Source organism: Furipterus horrens, unplaced genomic scaffold (assembly GCF_987537825.1).
Source record: "Furipterus horrens unplaced genomic scaffold, mFurHor1.1.pri manual_scaffold_9, whole genome shotgun sequence".
NCBI classification, from domain to species: domain Eukaryota; kingdom Metazoa; phylum Chordata; class Mammalia; order Chiroptera; family Furipteridae; genus Furipterus; species Furipterus horrens.
The window spans coordinates 31845956-31866408 of NW_028327179.1; the positions used below are offsets into that span (position 1 = coordinate 31845956).

At 33.6% G+C, this 20453-nt stretch overlaps 1 protein-coding gene across 1 annotated transcript in view; it reads left to right on the top strand.

The window, feature by feature from the left end:
* The window catches only part of CALCR (calcitonin receptor), a 92189-nt gene that overhangs the window by 45432 nt on the left and 26304 nt on the right, over positions 1–20453 (top strand). The window contains exons 3-7 of the mRNA XM_090287850.1: positions 2288–2367; positions 9163–9316; positions 11489–11599; positions 16874–16986; positions 18760–18851. Of these exons, the coding sequence (XP_090143976.1) occupies positions 2288–2367; positions 9163–9316; positions 11489–11599; positions 16874–16986; positions 18760–18851 (550 nt within the window). The remainder of the gene's footprint in view (positions 1–2287; positions 2368–9162; positions 9317–11488; positions 11600–16873; positions 16987–18759; positions 18852–20453) is intronic.

Sequence of the window (20453 nt, forward strand, 5' to 3'; positions counted from 1 at the left end):
ATTATATATATGTCATGTGTGTTTTATGTGTAGAGATATGTGTCGATGTATATTGGATAATTTTATCTCCTTTCAGAAACATTGTATGGGGTACATGTGTATGCTGAAAACATATCAAAAGTCTTTTTATTAACATAATTTTTCTTCTGTTTATAAAAGAGAAGTAGAATCTAACTGGCTGTTTGAATATTAATAAGTAGGTTCATAGTTCAAAGTCATATTATCATATTAGAAAAATGTACCGTTATTTTAGAATATATGAGTGTTGTAAGACAGGAATCATTGACAAACTTTAACCCCAATAGGACATTATTTTCTGGTGATTCATGCAAAATAACCACAAAAGTTAAAAGATTTTAAATCATTTAACTAGTCTGATTTTATGATGGAAAACCATCGTTTTACCTTTTATTTTTAACTTACTACGTTGACATCTTGTTTGGGGAAATAGTTCTTGAATTTAAAAGGTAACTTGATCAGAGTCCTTGATTCAAACATCATTAATTGAATCACTCTTAACTAAAACCACAACTGAAGAGTCCTTTAAAACTATCTTGAATTCTAAAATCCATCCCCAAAGAAGTACATGTACAAATATTTCTTAATGTTACATTACTAAATGTGACAATTATATATTACATCCTATAAAAATGAAGGTCTTAGATAATGTCATGTGTATCTTACCATCCATCAGTGTGTACTACTCTACAATGAATGAACTGTTTGGAAAAATATCTAGTGTTGTCAGTCTACAAATGAAGGTCACAAGGTTTTTTAGATAGTTGATGAAATTTTTCTTGCAGAATCAATGTTTATGATGTGTTAATTTATAATCACTGTCCACACTTTTATTCTTAGCATGAAATAATAACATATTTTTCTATAAACTCCAAAAAACAGTATGTATGTATTGAGTATATATTTGTGTACACGCATATGCAATGGATGGCAAAATGGGTGGGACAAATGAGTCTTGAATTCCTCTGCCACTCAAATTACCCATAAACTGAGAAGGTAAGAACCATATGTGTAGATAGTATCTCATTTTAGTTTGCCTGAAATTTTCAATTCATCAATTGATTCAATTATCTAGGTAATTAAATATTCTAATACACAATTTTTAATGACTGCATAGTATTCCATAGTGTAGATGTATCAGAGTTTATTTAACAAATTTACTATATTAAGCATTTAGATTACTTCCAAATTCCACCACAGTAAACAATGTTACAAAAATATATCCATCATTAAATCTGGACTAATTTATGATTCTGTCCCTAGGGGGGAGAAAAAAACTGGTCCAAGTGTCTGGATGTTTTAAGGATTTGACACACAATGCAAAATTGTTTACAGTCTACAAACTTACACAGTTAATAAATAAAAACTTTATAAATTAAATACAACTTACTCTTCTGAAGACAAGTGTATTAGGCACACTATATAGATACTAACTCATATCTAACAAGATATGTAAAATCTGTAAGTGATACAATAAATATAGTGTACTTTTAGATGCCATTATAACTACTCAGCCCTAGTTGAAATATAGTTTTCACACAAATCCCACTGATGAAAAGAAATATATAAATTTTTAATTTTTACCCCTTTATTATTCTTACTTATGTAAAACCATCTGCAGTCATGAAAAACTATTGATATTTGTGACAAAACAGTATGTCTCAGACTACTATGGTCTTGAGTAAGAATGGTAACCAGTTAGATAACATACTTAGTCCTTGCTGTGGGAGAAATTTATTCTTAATAGCTAGTTGAAGCTTGAAGAAAACTTTGTAGGAAAGAAAAATACTCAAGACTCTAAATAAGACTTTTTAAATAAAAGTTGGCCTTTTAATTACCCAGAAGACATGACTATTAATCTTTTACAAGCCATAGATTTAATTTGTTCATGCTCAATGAGGTGACTTTTTGGATGTTTCCACTGAAATTTTCAGCGGTTATACTGACATCACTTATTAATTGAAGTCCACACTGATTGCTCTTGATTTCTCTGAATTCTGTATTTTGGTCTTGATATACAAAGGTAGCTCCAGAATGCCTTAAGGAGGGCTTCAGACAACAACCAGACAACAGTCTTTTCTGAATAACAGGAAGGGCAATGGAACACGAAGCTACAAACATGTTGTTCTCACTTAGGTGGATTTTACTTAGGGTGACTTGGGACATTGATCTTCTTTAAGTTAAATAGAAGGGCAAGAAAAAAAAAGAATATAATCACTATTAAAGCTCTATCAATTTAAATGTCTTTGTTATTTTTATATTTTTCTAGGAATGAAAAGATCGAATATGAAAGGAAAAATGTCGTTCTCACTCACTCGCTGGTGCTTCATACTGTTCATCTTATTACATGTAAGTAAAACAAAATTATGCTAAGCTATGTCAATCAAGAATGCTGAAATATGGAAGAATGTTTTCAGTATGAGTGAGTGTACATTACAGTAGTAATAGACATTGTTCTCCAGAAGCCAAAAACTAAGTTCTTTAAAACTATCATTTTCTTAATATTTGTTAAGAAATTTTCCCTCTGAACTTACATTGATTTAATTTAGTGTTAGGTTTACCCAGAAATGTGAGCCTTGTTGGTTTATAAAAATTTAGCATTAATTCAAGATATCACTTTATATCTTGGAAATTAATATTGAATGTTAATAATGTTTTTGGATAAAATATTTTTATGTTAAACATGTGAATTTGAGTTATAGTTTCTGGGCTGCTGTCTTTTTAAAACATTGGAACTCTTTCAGTCTGTTTATTGATTCCCAAATGCATTTCTTATCAAAAACTAAGAGTTTTAAGTCTTAACATACCACTATTATTCCATAACTCTCCAGCCTTTTAAGTTATGTCCACTTTATGGAATTTTATATTCTTCTATTCATAAATGATTCAGCAAGTAGCCAGAACTATAATTGTCTTAGAAAATCCTATCAATGCCTATTTTTTGCCAACTTTGTTAACCCACTATCACAATATTTTAATAGCACATGAAAGGGAAATAAATAACTTTTCAGTAAGCAAATTGGGAGTTGTCTTGATCCTTATCATCTCTACCACATCCAAACAACATTGTCCAATGAATTATAGCTGCCAGTAAATATCACTTAGTATTGTACTTACCCAAAGATTGCAAATATTTTTGTGAATTTGCATAACTTTACATTATTCAAGAAAAAATATTGTTGTACTAATATTCTACAAATGTTAGACTAATTTTAAAGGAAAATTTTATTTTGTAATATAATACATCAAATAAGTAATTTATGGGAATAACTTAATCTAGCACTTTTGTATCTATAAATGATTTATAGGAATATTTGGATAATGAGTAGTTTATTTTATCAAATAAGACTATCATATTATTTTAATCTTTAGATAAAATACAATATAATTTGCTAAAAGTAATCCAGTATTTAGAAATGCAGGTACCTTTATGCCATTGGAAATATAATTTAAAAACCTTTAAACAAGAATATTGTAGAAACTATTAAATTATTTTATTTTGTTTGTAAATGCCCATGTCTTATGTGCTATTCTATACATGCAAAAATATTGGCGTATTCTATTCATATATTGATATTGTTATTTTTCATAGCTCAAATAAAATTCTATCTGATCAGTTATATGTGAATATTTATAAGTAACTATTTCTCAAAGCAGATAATTATATTAGACATTGATAGAAGGAAAGATAAAGTAACTACTAGATAATAGCAAGATAATTTGCATATTATCTCACCAACTTTTTTATTACAAAGGCTACAGATATTTTTTGGTGTGTTTCAAAACTAGGTCAACTTTATTTAAAACTTTTACCTGATAAATTATAAAATTTGAAAATTGAAAGAATGTCATATATTTGCATGAGCCATGAACAAAAATGTTATAGGGTTTGTGAGCATCCTTTTACTAGCAAATATTACTGCAAAGGGCACTTCAGTGGTTTTGTGCTCTTTTTGAATACAGATTTCCTTCTCTGTCTGAATTTGGATTATATATTTGATTTGAAGGATTTGTCCATAAAACATTTCTGATCCATCAGTTTCCTTTTACAACACTCATTATGTTCCACATTGATACTCCTCAGGGAAAAGTAAATTTTTAAACAAAATAACATTGATTTTAATTACTCCAATGTCACTTCTTAGATACATTATTGTGAAAAGTCACTACCAGTATATTTATTGAATTCTACCAACCTGATTTCCAAATGGACTTGAAAGTATCAGTTTGAGTCATGATATTCTATTAGCCTCATCTACATTAATCGAAACCCTTATCTGCAGTAACTCAATAGGCTTAGAACAGTGCTTATTTAGCACACAGTGAGCACTCAAAAAATGCTAGTGATAATGACATGATGATGACAATGACAACAACAATGATGAAGACAGAAAAACTAGGTTCTTCTGAGAAGCACTCCGTTGTTGTTTCCTTAGCTGTATTCCCCTGTTTGCTTTGAATTTATCACATATACAGCAGTTTCGGTGTTTATCTCCTGCTTATGTAAAAAGTACATTAGACATCAACCAGGCATCCGATCCCACCTGAAAGAACCAGGACTAAAGCTTTACAAAGTTCTAATTTATTCTTTGTTACTTTGAAAAGTATAAGTAACTGAAAACTGCAAATAATTCTTACATATACATTAGTGTTATTAAGGATGGTGGCGCGGAGATCCTGTTGGTTATTTCAATGTGTGGACCTGGCTTCACATTCCTTTTAGAGAAGTTCAGTCTTTGGCAGTCCGTAGGAATCTCGACCTTCAGCACAGTTCTTTGGGTCCCACCTTCAGTAGGTTCAAACCACTGCAAAGATGGACCATTTCTCCAAGTTCTACAAAGAACATCTCGTAGTTGTTTTGTCTCTGTACTTCTAGAAACCACCTATAACACAGAAGTAGGCTGATTGTCTTACATCGAAGAATTGCTTGAGCACATAAGCATTCGAATCAAATGGCTTCTCTCTGGACCCCATGATCGGCATGGCTGAAACCTAGACTGTACGCTCCATGAGGGCAGGAACCTTGTCAGTTTTTGTTCACCGCTGAATCTTCACAACCTAAAACAGTGCCTGGCATGTGAGAGGCACTCAAAGTATTTATTAACCGAAAGAAACAGCGATGTCTCAGCTGCGGACTACAGCGTCGTGGCAGCTTGGTGGTCGTATGTGTGGCGCCATCTACTTGAACCTTTAGGAGTGACCTCATGTATATGGCCGCCAAACTGCTGCATAGGACAACAGTTAAGAGGTTGGTTTTTGTTTTGTTTTAGAAGATTGAGGTGAAATAGCTTTATGCAAAACACTGAACACCAAACTTCACTCAAAAAAATATGTCTTTCATGTCTCATTTCTACCTTCATGTGAGCATAAAATCATATATTTATTTACATCTCCCAAATATATAGTATGAATATAACATATGATAAGTAGAATATTTTTTAAGGCTTTTACATTGCTTGGTAGTTTTTCTATCACTACTGCTTCTAATGTTCTTTGTTGCTGAAAATTATACCACCTCACTAGCAATTTTTATTTGTATGAAATCATCAGCAAAAAATTTAATGTGTTTGATGAATTTATGAAATGCATATATAAGCTCTTTTTAAGCAGTAGTTTTTCCATGATTGGGATTATATATATAATAATTTTATATATAAATAATAATAAATAAAAACATATATTTTATACATATTTGTATATAAAATAATTATATATAGAATTATATATATAAATGATTTCATATATTTATATATAAACAATTTAATATATATGTCTGGATCAGCATGTCTGTTATATATACATATATAACAGAATGCCTGGATGCATATGTTATTTTCAAAGAAAGTCACTGAGACATTCACACTACCACTGGAAAATTTCATTATCAAAAATTCTATGCTCAAATATGAACCAGACCAGGAGAGGACTGAGATTATTATGGCTCATCTAACAACAAGGTTCTAATTCCTCACTCCTTCAGTGTTGAAACAATTTCTACTGAATCGGCTCCAAACCAAGTTCTCTGGAGATTGTTTCGACATTGCAGGAATGATAAGATTGACACTGCCGTCATCTGCATGAAATTCACCTATTCTTTCAGATGCTCCTGTATCCACTATTATTGATGTTAAAACTGCATTAAATCAAATAATGCTGTGATTGAAAATACAAGTACAGTGTTTTCCCCTTGATACCTTTGCACAAACTGCCTCCCCATGGCTTCCATAAATTTCCAACTAGTGCAGGAGCATTTTTAATTGGTTTTTCAGTACATTTAAAGATAGAATTCCAAATGCTACTTCTGGAAAGAATACCAAGCTTAAGCAAGGTAGTCCATAGTGTCTAAAATATATAATAGAAATGACAGTAAAGATTTATAGATGACATATTCCACCTTCTAATTTGATTTGAAGATGGTGAGAAAATGGCCCCAAAATAAGTAACCTATCAAGTGGTAATTCTCATATCAACTAAAGATTCTAATGATAGAGCCACAAAGAATCTAAAATAGATGCCTAAACTGAACCAACCATTAATATCTTGTATTGTGATGACACTGTGATTTATTAAAGATCACAGTTACATGATCTTTAGTTGAATTATTAACACATGCACGTTCACAGAAAAGTTAAGCTAGTAAAATCCAAAAAGAAGCAGTAACATTAAATCTCTTTAAAATACTTGTTTTTATTCCCAAACTATGTTCTAATTCTTGACAGAATATCTGAGCATTTAACAACTGACAGTTCTTTATCATTCACATTTTCTGGTGTCAGGAAATACTTTATAATGTTGATCTTTCCTGCTAAACTGTAAGCTCTATGAGAGTAAGATCTGTGCTTGTTTTATTTAGCACTGTATCCTCAGAATCTAGTATGGTGCTTAGCAGGTTCAATGACTATTTGTTGATTGATTGACCTTGAAATCAGTGGAGAAAGGGTCATATGATGATAGAAAGGTGTTCATCTACATTGGTAAAGTATTTTGACATTTTAAATCATTTTTGTTGGTTAAGTAATTTCTCTTTCCTCTGTCATAAATTCAAGAGGCATTAAAATTAGAACTAACCCTTATATTTAAAGAGCATTGTCAACTATATTCACAATAAATGTGCCTCTACAGTTATAACACTAATGTTATAACAGTAATAATTATTTCCTCTCTTCTGTTTGCAAGCAATTTATACTCAAATAGCTTGCTAGCAGCTCTAAAACAAGTCTAAGAGAAAACTTACCTTCCTTGCTCTAGTAAGGTTTTCCTTTCCAAACTCCTCCCCTTTCTCGGGGCCTTACCATATTTTTCCAGTAATATAGATTAAAATATCTGGGCTATTTGACTAATACTATTCTCCATTCCTTTTATTCAAATACACCTTCATGTTTTTATTATTCGAGAAAGTGCTGAGAGTTGCTCTTTTTTGTTCCATCATGAGATGATCTAGTCCATACCTTCAGCTTCCTGGCTGGTCTCCCCAACCAATCACTAGACATCTGATGCCTACCACAATAATTTTACTAACACTCTCCACTTAGAACCTTCAATGATCAAAAGCTACCAAATATCTTTGTTTCGTTATCATGTTTAATAATATCAGCTAAGACTCATTGAACCTTTCAGGTCCCAGCTCTTCGTAGTTCTATTTGTTTTTGCCAGGTTCTGTATTACCTGATTTTCCTTGACTCCATTTCTTACAAACCCTCAAGTATACCTCCAGTCACATGGTTTCCTTACAGTGGTCTCACCCATGCCATTTCTTACCTCGAGACTTAAAAGCATTTCAGAAGGGCTTCCCTCTCCTCTCTGCCTGTGCAGACACTGCATATACTCAAGGTCCAATTCAAATTCTAGCTTGTTTCTGTAGCAGTCGCTGACTATTCTTGGTCCATGCCCCCTCTCCACCCTGAATTTTTATTGTAGTAGTTTGCACTGTACAATTTAGCATGTAGTGATATGTTGCCTTGTAGGACAGGATGCCCTGTCTACACAACGACGTACACTGGAAAAAAAGTGAGGCTCTACCATGAATGGCCTGGGTATACAGGTTAACCTAATGAGGATGATTTTGCTTTAGAGACTGTGGGGAATAGAGAAAAGTATAATATGTAACACTATTTCTGCCATCAATACATCTGGGAAAATGTCAATGCTAGCATAATTTAGATGGAGTAAAGTCAAATAAAAGTGTGTTTCAACAGATATGATTGAGAGCAAGGAGTATTCCTAACTTCTGAAGAAGAAAAGTCAGGGCAGGCTGAAGCTTGCAAATCTTCTCCAAACAATATTCTATGCAGAACCTGGATATTAAAAAAAAAGTAGGATTCAAATACCACTGCAACATCATAGCCACAAGAGAAATGGACATCTCTATGAACACAATTTAGGATGATATTAGACAGTGACTTTTAGACACACACACCTCAACATTGATAAACAGGACCTATGATGGTTTGAAGATTAACTGATACTGACAAAACTAATGCAAAATATCTAAAAGAAATATTCAAGATTTACATTTATTTTCCCCAATGAAAATGAATAACATTGTACAGGTCAAATGGTGATTAAACCAATTAAAGAGCTTAAGGCCAATTATTCAAGGCAGAATATCTCAGAATAGATTTGTTTGTTCTGTGGAGTAAATGGGGTAAGTTTTTGGCAGTATGCATAATCTAACACAAATAAAAATCAGCTGAAGAAATTCAATCAAAAAAAGCTTATTTAGTGCACTAATATATCTATATTTAATAACATGATTAATGATTCTTACGAGTTTCAAAAAAACAAAATTGATTTAACATTAATATTGTTTGGAAATCAGGTTATTTTTTGTATTGATATTTAAACTTTATGGCAATAATAAATTTAAAACAAACTTATATGATAAAGAGGTGCATGAGTTTGTATGGCTGCTGTAAATTTCCAACAGTGAATGGAATGAATGCAAATATGAAATGTGTAGGTAGAATTTGTAGATGTAATATAAACACATTAGTTATAAAGAACAAATATTCTACATGGAGACCATGCATAATTGTTGCTTCTAAGAGGAAAAATAAATGTTTTCAATTTTTTTATTGTTTCATTTATTTCTGTCCACACCCAACCATACACTCTGTAAGTAACAGATTTTTGTTTTGAATACAGTGTCCAACACAGGTCCTTCCTACTTCTTCAAGTCTCACCACTCCAACAGCAGAGCCCGAGCCGTTTCTGTACATTGTAGGACGACAGAAAATGAAGGATGCAGAGTCCAAGTGCTATGAACGAATGCAGCTGTTACCCCCATACCAAGGAGAAGGTAAAGGGAAGGATTATGTTAGCATGTGTTTCAAATAGCACTGAAGGTTTATTTTCTTCTGTGGGTAAATATGTACTGACTAATTTTAATTTAATATGCCAGTAGTTTTAACAGTGGTTTTTATGCCTAGTTTTTTGTTCAAGTTCATCCAAAGACTTTGTGGCTAACATCTGCACTTAGGATAAAATTACTACAGCAATTCAGTACTCACACCTGGCCAGCAGAAACAATACAGGACTAAGTGAGGGCAAGGAATGGGAAAATGACAGGAAGGGAATTGGAAAATCGTGGGCAGAGAATTTACTAAAGTGTGAAACCTGTCGAAACCCGGGCTTATTTGGATTAATTAGGCAGTATCTTCCCTTACCTTCAGTTGGCTGGTAGCTCATACTATTTCTTTTGTTCTACCAGTTCCCAGATGAATTCTAAAAAGTTATCTCCTAGGCAGAATTGTTTGTCTATCACTTCTCTAGAGTGCTTACATGAGTGCCCAAATATTCTCAGGGCCAAGCATGTTTGATTAACTAGAGAGGGCCCACAGGAAACCAAAAGGGAGGATGTGATTGACCAAGCATTGCTTTGTCTGTTTAAATCCTCTCTTCTGTCCCCTAAATCATTGAAAAGCCCCAACAAGATATTGGGGGAACGGATTGGTTAAATATAGTCTATTACTACATAGTTTGCCTTCAAATAGTTAAAATTTTAATTTGTAGTTCCCAATTTTGTTTAAATAAAAAAATCAAGTCACTTGAAAAACAGATACATGCTATTTTTCTGTCTGCAGTAGTTTCAGTGTTTTGTAAGAACCTGAAAAGGCATCAGATGCACCTTGCCACTGAGAAGAAACCATTTCTCAGAAGTAAATGAAGCAATACAAACACAAAACTGGTGTTTTTAGAGACCCAGTGAGTGTACCTGCCCTCACTTTGGTCTTAGCTACCTTGAGAGGTTGAACTTTTGTGCTATTGATCATTATTTAAGACATTTTTTTTTTTTTGAGAACTTCAAAGCCTGAGCTTTGTTCCCTTGATCGTCTTTATAAAGACAAGTCTTTGTGTTCTGATGTAGATTTAATTTTTGAAGTTACTGAGAAACCACTTGGAGCCGATGTTGATGAATATGTAAAGTAATCAAACTGAGTATTATGTTAGCCAGTAATAAAGTATGATTCTAAAGTAATAGGCTGTTTATATTGTGGTTCAACTGGCTGCAAATGCATCTTCAGTAGGAATTTTGAAAAATGACATCACCCTTAAATTAAGAATAGAATCACCCAAGGCAACCCCTTTAAAAGTTAGTGGTTAGTAGGACACTTATGTTCCAAAACGATACATTCTTTTTTTTCAAGGTAAGCTTTATCCAAGGGTGATTTTGCATATACTTTCACAACATTTCTCTTATAGATTTCCAGAGATATTTTAAAGGAAAGATTTGGAAACAGCCCAACTACCCATCAGTAGATGAGTGGATAAAAAAGCTGTTGTACATTTACACAGTGAAATACTTCACAACCATAAAAAAGAAGGAACTCTTACCTTTTGCTGAAGCATGGATGGATCCGGAGATTATTATACTAAGTGAAATAAGCCAGTCAATGAGGCAAATGTTACATGATTTCACTTACATGTGGAATCTAATGAACACAATAAACTGATGAACAAAATAGAAACAGTCATGGATACACTGAACAGACTAACAGCTGTCAGGGGGAGCGGGCGCTGGATGAAACAAAGTGAAGAGATTAGACAAAGAGCAATTATGCATGACCCATGGACACAGACGGCAGTGTGCTGATGGCCGGAGGGAAGTTGGGCGGGGAGCAAAAGCGGGCAGGGAATGGGGACATCTGTAATAGTGTCAGCAATAAAAATAAAGTTAAAAATTAATTTATTAACTAACTAATTAATTAAGGGAAAGAGTTTTGGATAAAAGATTCCATGCAGAAGACATGCGTATCTTTTGAAGCAAATGGAGAAAATGCTAGAAAAATGTAAATTCCATCAGTAGTTGGTAAAGTTAATACCTCTGTGTTGTTGCTGCTGCTGCTACAGTTGTTTTTAAATGTATTGCCAAGCAAAGATCCCCAGGAAAACTGTCTCTGCACTATCAAACCCTGCTAAGGCTCCTGTAGTTTCTGACAACGGCAATGTTCATTTCTTTCGGAATGGCCAGGTCTGTTTTGCAACCGCACCTGGGACGGATGGCTGTGCTGGGACGACACTCCTGCTGGGGTAACATCCCATCAACACTGCCCAGATTATTTTCCAGACTTTGACTCCACAGGTAGAATATTTATTTTTATTTTCTATTTTACTATGAAGCTTTTAGAGTTTTCATCAGATATAAAAGATACATACCTAGTCATACTCCTCACATTTTAGCGTGTCCTGAAGCATTTCCATGAATGAAATATTATGCAGTTGCAGAAATATTACAAGCTTCCCTTATTTTTTTAGTCACATTACTTGTCAGTCATGCACACTGATCATAAATTCTATTACATTTTGAATAAAAATTAATTATTTATATATTTTGAATATTAAATTTTAATAAAGATTTAGGTTAATTGTTCTGAAACTGAACAGTTTCTTTTTAATATGTGGTTCTTTTACATTTTTAATTGTCTCACATTTTAGTGACTTATGCAAATGATTGATCTAGACTCTGCAAATACCAGGCTGGTATAACATGCACGATAGAAATTTTATATAATGTTGAAAACTATATAAAACCATGGTGTATAGGGGAAAATAAATCAGAAGATGTTAAGTATAGATGCCAGATTTCTGTTCCAGCAGATTATTAAAATATCCTCAGAAAATAAAAGAATACTGTTAAAATGTATTATACTAACACCCAGCTCTGGGTCCTGCACATAAGCAGTCACAAGTGTGTGTTAACTAAAATAGTGACACCAAATTCACTTTAGTTATAAAAGTAACATAGGAATGCTTTTCACTGAATATTAATTTTGTACTTTTCAAAACATTTAAATACATATTACAGCAGTCTCCCCTCATCCACAGTTTTGCTCTCCATAGTTTCAGTTACACGTGGTCAACCATAGTCTGAAAAATGTTAAGTGGAAAATTCCAAAAATAAACAATTCATAAGTTTTCAATTGTGCAGCACAGTTTGTCCTGCCCAAGAAACGAATTATCTCTTTGTCTAGTGTATCCACTCTGCATTCCCTACCCACTCTTTAAGTCACTTAATAGCCATCTCAGTTATAGGATCAACTGTCCTGGTGTCGCAGCGCTTGCATTCAAACAGTCCTTATTTTACTTAACAATGATCCCAAAGCACAAGAGCGGTGATGCTGGCCATTGGGACATGCCAAAGAGAAGCCATAAAGTGCTTCCTTTAAGTGAAAAGGTGACTACAATACAAGAATACACTTTGGGAGAGAGAGGTCACATTTATATAACTTGTATTACAGTATATTATTTTAATGTTCTATTTATTATTAGTTATTGTTGTTAATCTCTCACTGTGCCTAATTTGTAAGTTGGACTTTACCATAGGTATGTATGTATAGGAAAAAACATCATATACATAAGGCTCAGTACTATCTGTGATTGCAGGCATCCATGGCGGTCCCCCCATAGATAAGGGGGGACTACATTATCTCATTGTATACTCAGTGTTTGACACAAAACCACAGTTGACCCCAAGTGCCCTGACCTCTTAGCTAACTCTGCATAAGTAAGTGCAGCAGTCTTGGAAAAGCTTCTGAGAAACAGTATTTCTAAATCTCTGTACAAACTTGCACAAATTTAAGTGATTTTAGAACTTTCCAGGAAGGATATCTTTTTCTACCAGCCTCAATCTAGTCACACTGGTGTGGTTGGAAGTTGGGCTAGGTGCTTAGGCAGGACAAAGGTCTTGGAATACCAGGTACAAAGTTGAGTGAGAAGATAAGTGGTTGAAGTTATATGTCTTAGAGTTGTCAGATATTCAAATGGATTAAAGATCTGGAATCCAATGTGCTCAGTGGTTAGTGGTCAGGAACAATGCAGAGGAATATGGGCTCTTATCTAAGTGGCTATAATTATTAACTAAAAGGCCAGTTTTGGGTCCACAAAACAGGGATTTCCAGGCATAGATCCATCTTTTGAGTCTGGTTTTTAGATAGAACTTCCTCAGCTGAGGGACAAATCCACTTCAATAGAAAGCCCATCTTTAAAAGACCTATAGTCAACAAACTTAAATTCTTTAGGATTTTACCATTAACCTATATATCTTGATGATACACAAAACACTTTAATGAAGTGACAGAGATTTCCTTTTAGACAACATGCTTGGTGAAAAGATAAGAGGCCATGAAAAAGTTAATAATAATACTGAAATTCAAAAGAGGTGAATAGTCTGGAGGAATATGCTAGAGTGTAAAAAGCAAACTGAGCAAGGTGTTATATAAAACCTTGCCCCTGGAGTCAAACACCTAATATTAATGGCACAGAGCTAAGATAGTTTAGGACCATGATTCTCAACCCTGATACCCTTTGGAGTTAAGGAGCTGTTAAAAAATACTGATGCCTGGTGCCTCTCCAGACCAGTCAAATTTGAATCCCTGGGGTCTGGACCTAAATATCTGTGAAAAGCTTCTCCATGCAAATCTAGAGTGAGGGAAGCTTGCCGGCCTCTTCATCAGCCAGTCCTACCAGAATATTTGAGAGGGAAATAAGTGCTATCTAAGCACATTCATGGAGGTTGTAGGCTGCCAAAGGACAGCACGCTGTGTGGGATGAGTAAACGGGTTCGGTTTGGAAAGGGAAATCAGAATACGCATATTCTTTCTTCAAATATTGAAAGCCTTGCCAGGTGGAAAAGGGCAAATTCTTCATGACTGTAACAATTAGATCAGGAAATGCCTATATCCAGACTTTAGTTAAATCAAAACACAGCAATAATATTTCCTACAGGCCTGTCCATGATTAGAATGTCTCCAGGACAAATATCTCTCTTATGCATAATATGTATTTGCCATACAGTGTTACATAACGTTGTTAAAACCAAATTATGTTTATCTTAATAAAACAAAAAAAATCTATTTCTGATTATAAAGTGCATTACAAACCATTTTTTTTTTAAATTTTAAGTAAGCTTGGAATGCTCATCACTGACAAATAGCATTAACAGAACCATTGACCAGTTTCCAATGTCAATTTTTCTGTGCTGGTTAGTGCTAGCTGGTTCTGAAACATAATTGGTGTCCACTTATTTATATAGTTTTTGTCACATAGTTGTCTCAGCAAACTCACAATTCAAAATTTTTTTGTTTAACTTTGTAACAGATTTACATTAAGCAATGATGATTCTAATGGGTTGTTTGAAAACCTCTTTTGCTTAAAAATGTTTTTGCACCCCTTATAAATAATTGTCAGAGAAGATATAGAAACAAATCTTCAGTTTGCAAATTAAATCTTATGTTTAGTCTGGTAGTATCTGTTTCAGTAATACAAAGAAAAATTATAAATTTCATCTAAAAACTGCAAAGATAAAAAGATTTTCATACTAGTTCTCAGCATATTGATTGACTTACCAAAACTACTGATAGAAAACTAGTTTTAAATATTATCAGATCTCAGTGATATTTTAGCGAAGTAATTTTTTTTACATGAGTTGTTTCCTTGGCCTTTAAAACAATGGCTGTGGCTTCCAAATATTAGTATGTGATTCTGATTTCCACAGCCCTCTGCTAAAAAAAAAAAAAAAAGCCATATGTAATAGAGTTATCTATAGATAGTACAGGTATTTGCTTTTGTCAATGAAGAAAAATGCTTCAAATATATTTTCCCTAATAAATTACCAAAAATCAAAACTTGTTGAATATTCCAAATACATTAGTAAAATCCTTTTGCATATTGTACCAATTCACAATTGTAATATAACGTCTCAGGCAATAAATACATCGCAGAGGTAGTTTGGAGAATTAAAGAAAGTCTGAATAACTCAGATTAAATTAGGCAAGTGCCAAATTTAAACATTTTAATGTTAATTTCTCATTATTTTGATTTTTTAATTCAAAATAATTTTTCTTCCAATTGAATAAGAAATTTGATTGGAATTTAAACTGCCTTATAGTCAACAAAATTATTTATGATTCTTTAGGTCATGGGAATAGAGTATAAATAACCTTGCCATAGAACTGTGTGATTAAATGCAGAGCATAATAGCCCTGCCACACTTTGGAATAAAGTAGACCTGGATTTGATCCTGGCCTTACTACTTGTTAAAGAAGGGGAAATTACTTAACTTTTCTGAGCCTCAGTTTCCTCACATGTACAATGGGAAGACCAATACCCACTTTAAATGATCGTTATCATTAACATTTAGAAGATAATTCTGCAAAGTGCTTGTTAGCACAGTGCCTGCCCATTGTAAATGTAAAAATCTTTAATATACCAGTCCAGTTGAATCAGCAAATTTCACTATCACGTAAGAGATGATTTAAAAAATAAATAATAGCCCTGGTTGGGTAGCTCAGTTGGTTAGAGCATCATCCAATATGAGAAGGTTGTGGGTTCAAACCCTAGTCAGGGCAAATACAAAAATCAACTAATAAATGCATAAATAAGTAAAACAAATCTGTGTGTGTGTTTATGTGTGTCTCTCTTTCTCTCTCTCCCCTTTCCTCTCTCTAAAAAAATAAATCAATACGTTAAAATAAAAATTATTGATTAAGTAATGAAAGCTAAATCTAATATATTCTATGTGGGATGAAGAGAAATAACTTAAATGAAATCTTTTTGCCCTGGCTGTTGTGGCTCAACTCATTGGCGCATCATCCTGTGACCAAAGGGTTGTGGATTTGATCCCCCATCTGGGCATGTACAAGAGGCAATCAATTAATGCTTCTCTCTTCCACTGATGTTTCTTTCTCTCCTTTTCCTCTCTCTAAAAGCAATAAGAAAAATGTCCTCAGGTGAGGACATTTAAATTAATTAATTAAATCTTTTTTAGAGGCATAAAGTTGACTTCTTGATACATCCCTTAGTGGTAAACTTCTTTGTTCCATTGAATTTAATCATGTGAAATTGCTCATATTTGACAATTTGACCCACAAAAACTGCAATTGCATAAGTCAATCTAATAACTAATGTATAAATGAATAAAAGTTTATCTTGCTCTTCTCACATAGTTCAGTCTAAAATCATAAATTTAATGCCTGTTAAAAAACAGGAGGTACAGTGTAGGTAGCACTGTGGCATCTGACAGACCAGGTATTCAATCCTAGCTCACCTACTATCTACTGACTTTTTAAATTCCATAATGTCTCTCACTGTCTTCATGCTGTTTGAAAAATGGAGGTAGCAATGTCTGCTCTACAGGGCTTTGATGAAGGTAAAATAGGACAACACATATTAAAACATTTTGTATAATTACATCTCTATAATCTAGTAGATTCATGGTATTCTCCATTTACTGATATTCATATTCAGGTTCTATAAAGTGATTAACATTTTGGAATGATTTTTAAGCCTTCTTGATTATTTGTCCTTCTTGTTATTTTGACATGGTAAAGTAATAACAACTGTTATGTTTCGTTAACAGAAAAGGCTTCAAAATACTGTGATGAAAATGGAGTTTGGTTTCAACATCCTGAGAAGAATTCAACCACGACTAACTATACTATGTGTAATGCTTTCAGCCCTGAGAAACTGAAGGTAGGCTTTATGTCAAATTTCAGTATTTGGTAAGAATGCCATTACTTATACATAGAAAAGTATGGTAACTGCAAAGTACCTGCTGTCAAGAAGCTAACCTATATTATAGAAGGAAATCAGATAATGACCTGTATGTCTAATTCTTTTCAATTCAGAACATGCATTTTAATTTGTTGAAAAGTAGGGACTTAAGTATCAATTGTCTTTTTTTCCATATTGATATTTAGCTTATACCTGTATTCCATTCTGTGAATAAACCACATTTACCAGTTCACGGACATTGGAGTCGTTACCGCTGTTTAGCTATTATAAATAAGGCTGCTATAAACCTTTATGTTGACATATATTTTCATATATTTTCATTTTTCTTGGTTTTTTTTTTCTTTGGTCCGTCTTTCCAGGGAGAATTGAAATGTATTTTTTTAAGAACTAAGCTTTTTCGCTGTTGTTTCACTTGATTGTATTGTATGTTCAAGTTCTCTTTAGCATTACAATTTCCCTTCTTTTACACTCTTTGAGTTTATTCAATTCTTGTATAACTGCTGTAGCTGGAAATTTAGATCATTGGCTTTCAACCTTTTTCATTTTTCACATATGCCTTTTAGACTTTAAACTTCCCTCAACGTACAGCTTCACCTGTACCTAAAAAGTTTTGGTACGCCATTGTGAGTTCTTCTTTGATCTTATGGTTATTTAGAAATACATTGCTTAATTCTCAACAATATGAGAGTGTTTTTAAGTTATCTTATTCTTAATGATTTCTGACCTATTGTGGTCAGTGAAAATGGTCTTTAAGATTTCAGTTATTTGAAATATGTTGAGATTTGCTACACTGTCTAGTGTACGTCATCTTGGATAAATATTCTCTGAATATTGAGTCAGCACTTGAAAAGAATGGATATTCTGCAGATCTTGGGTACAGTGTGAATTAGTAAATTTAGTTAATTATGTTGTTCAAACCTTCTATAGCTGGATTTTTGTCTGCTATCAATTACTAGGAGGTGTCAGTTTTTCTTTATGCTTCATATAGTTTGAATTTATATTATTGGTTGCGTAGAAATTTAAAATCATTTTATCTTCCTGGCTTAACACCTACACCTATATGATATTATACCAGTTTTCTTATGGTTAGTGTTAACCTGAGTCATCTTTTCCCATCCTTTTACATTCAATATTTCTTTTTTTTTTAAGATTCTATTTACTTATTTTTAGAGATAGGAGAAGGGAGGGAGAAAGAGAGGGAGAGAAACATCAATGTGTGGTTGCCTCCCATGTGCCCTCAACTGGGGTCCTGGCCTGCAATTCAGGCCTGTGCCCTGACTGGGAATCAAACTGATGAACCACTAAGAATCCACTGAGCCACACCAGACAGGGAGGGCTACATTCAATATCTCTGTATCCCAGTGTTTAGTGGCATTCTTTTAAGTAGCATATAATTGCTTTAAAAATCATCTAGGCCAACCAAGTTACTTTACAGATGAGGACTACTGAGGTCTGGTGAGGTGAAGTGACTGACTTAATGAAAGCCACACAAAGACTTAATAATAATACTCTAAGTAAAGAACAGCTTCGATAAATCCAGTCTTGTATTCTTCCAACGATGTCAGGCACATTCTTAATGTTATAATATTCAATCTGTTTATCAGTTATTTTAATTCAATATAATGTAATTCTCTGAAATACTTGTTATAATTTTAGTAGGTTTTTTAAAGGAGGGAAACTATTTTCCTCTTCTGTAATGATTTATTCACCTATTTTTTGTTGTTGCTCCAGAATGCCTACATTCTGTACTACCTGGCTATTGTGGGACACTCTACTTCTCTTAGCACCTTGACAGTTGCCCTGGGAATTTTCATGTATTTCAAGTAAGCATCTGCTTTTTATCTTCTTTAAGTTACTGAAATAAATGGAAAACTCTGTAAAAGTTAGGTGAGGAGGGGAGGGTCTTATGCAAATCGTAAGAGGTAGATAGGAATCATGAAGTAGTAAAAAATTATAATATTAATTAAAATACGCTTTTAACCCTATCTTTGAGGAAAATAAGATAGATTCATATAATACTTAAAGGCAATATGCCTCTTTCACAAAATGAAACAGTCCTGAGTTCTTAAGTACAATGTGTTAACAAGGTAAAGGGTCCATTACCGTGGCTAAGTTTCCATGAAGCATTGAGGAGAGTATCCTATTCCTTCTTTTACTCTTACTCAAAAATATGGAGGCCATGGCCACAAGTTCAGCTGCACCCTGCTTGATTATAAGCTGGATCACAAGTGGGCCTGGTGAGACCCTGATAGTATTCATCCAGAGAAGGAAAGCAAGTCTCCTCCCTTCTGGCCTTGCCTTACCCAGCCAGGGTCAAGGAGAACTCTGGGAAAAGATGGCTGTTGTTGTGTCAATGTTTTGCCTTTACAAATCTAGCATCGTTAACTTCAAATATCTTATAAGACAGTGTGAGGAATAAAATTTCAACGGAGGTTTCTATTCCGATGCTGTGTCTATACACTTGATTGCATTATCTGTGGCAAAATTAACTTGATCAAGTTGATATAGATACTGATTTCACAATAATGGAGACTTTAAAACACTGATTCTGTTTTTTCAGGAATGACTTTATAATGTATGTGAGATAGTGATATATGTTAAATTTGGTCCTAAAATATGTCTTAAATTTAGTGTAATTTCTTTAAATCAAACGCAGGAGGTACTACATTGCCCTTTCATGAGAATTCTGACATCTACATTACTGTGGGATCTCCTTCCACTAATTTAGTCATGGTAGGATTATGAAAGGGGGCCCAAAAAGCCCAGAATTTATTTATTAAAAATGTGTATTTATTCTTACATGTTTAAACTTCAGTCACCTTCAGAGTACTCTCCATCTGATGCAGTATACCTACTGAGACCTTTTTCCACTGCTCAAAATAGTTTCTGAACTCATCTATTTGTATGCTTTTTAGTGCTTTTGCCATTTTTTATTTTACCTCTTCCACATCTGTAAAACATTTCCCTTTGAGGACTTTTTTCATCCAGGGAAACAAAAAGGTCACTCAGGGCAAGATCAGGTGAATAGGAAGGGTGGGGAATGGGGGTTATTCGGTGTTTGGTCAAAAACTGCTGAACACTCAGAGTGGTGTGGGCAGGTGAGCTCCTAAATCACCCATCATGAAATGGGCAAATGCACTGAAAGAGTCTTCAAAAAAATTCACTGAAACCCAATGCAACCTCTCACAACAATGCCAGGTGATACAGATGGGTTCCTAGAACACTCACTTAGCATGAGAAGCCTGTACTACAAGGGACCCTCCCTCCGGAAGATGAAGAATGTTTTAAAAAAGCCCATTTTAGTCCAAACTACAAATAATCTTCTATACTTTATTAGAGATGAGATATGCAATTAAATATAGTGATTCATAAGTAGAATCTTAATTTTATTTTTGTTAAAATATTATGATGATACTAAAGAAAAT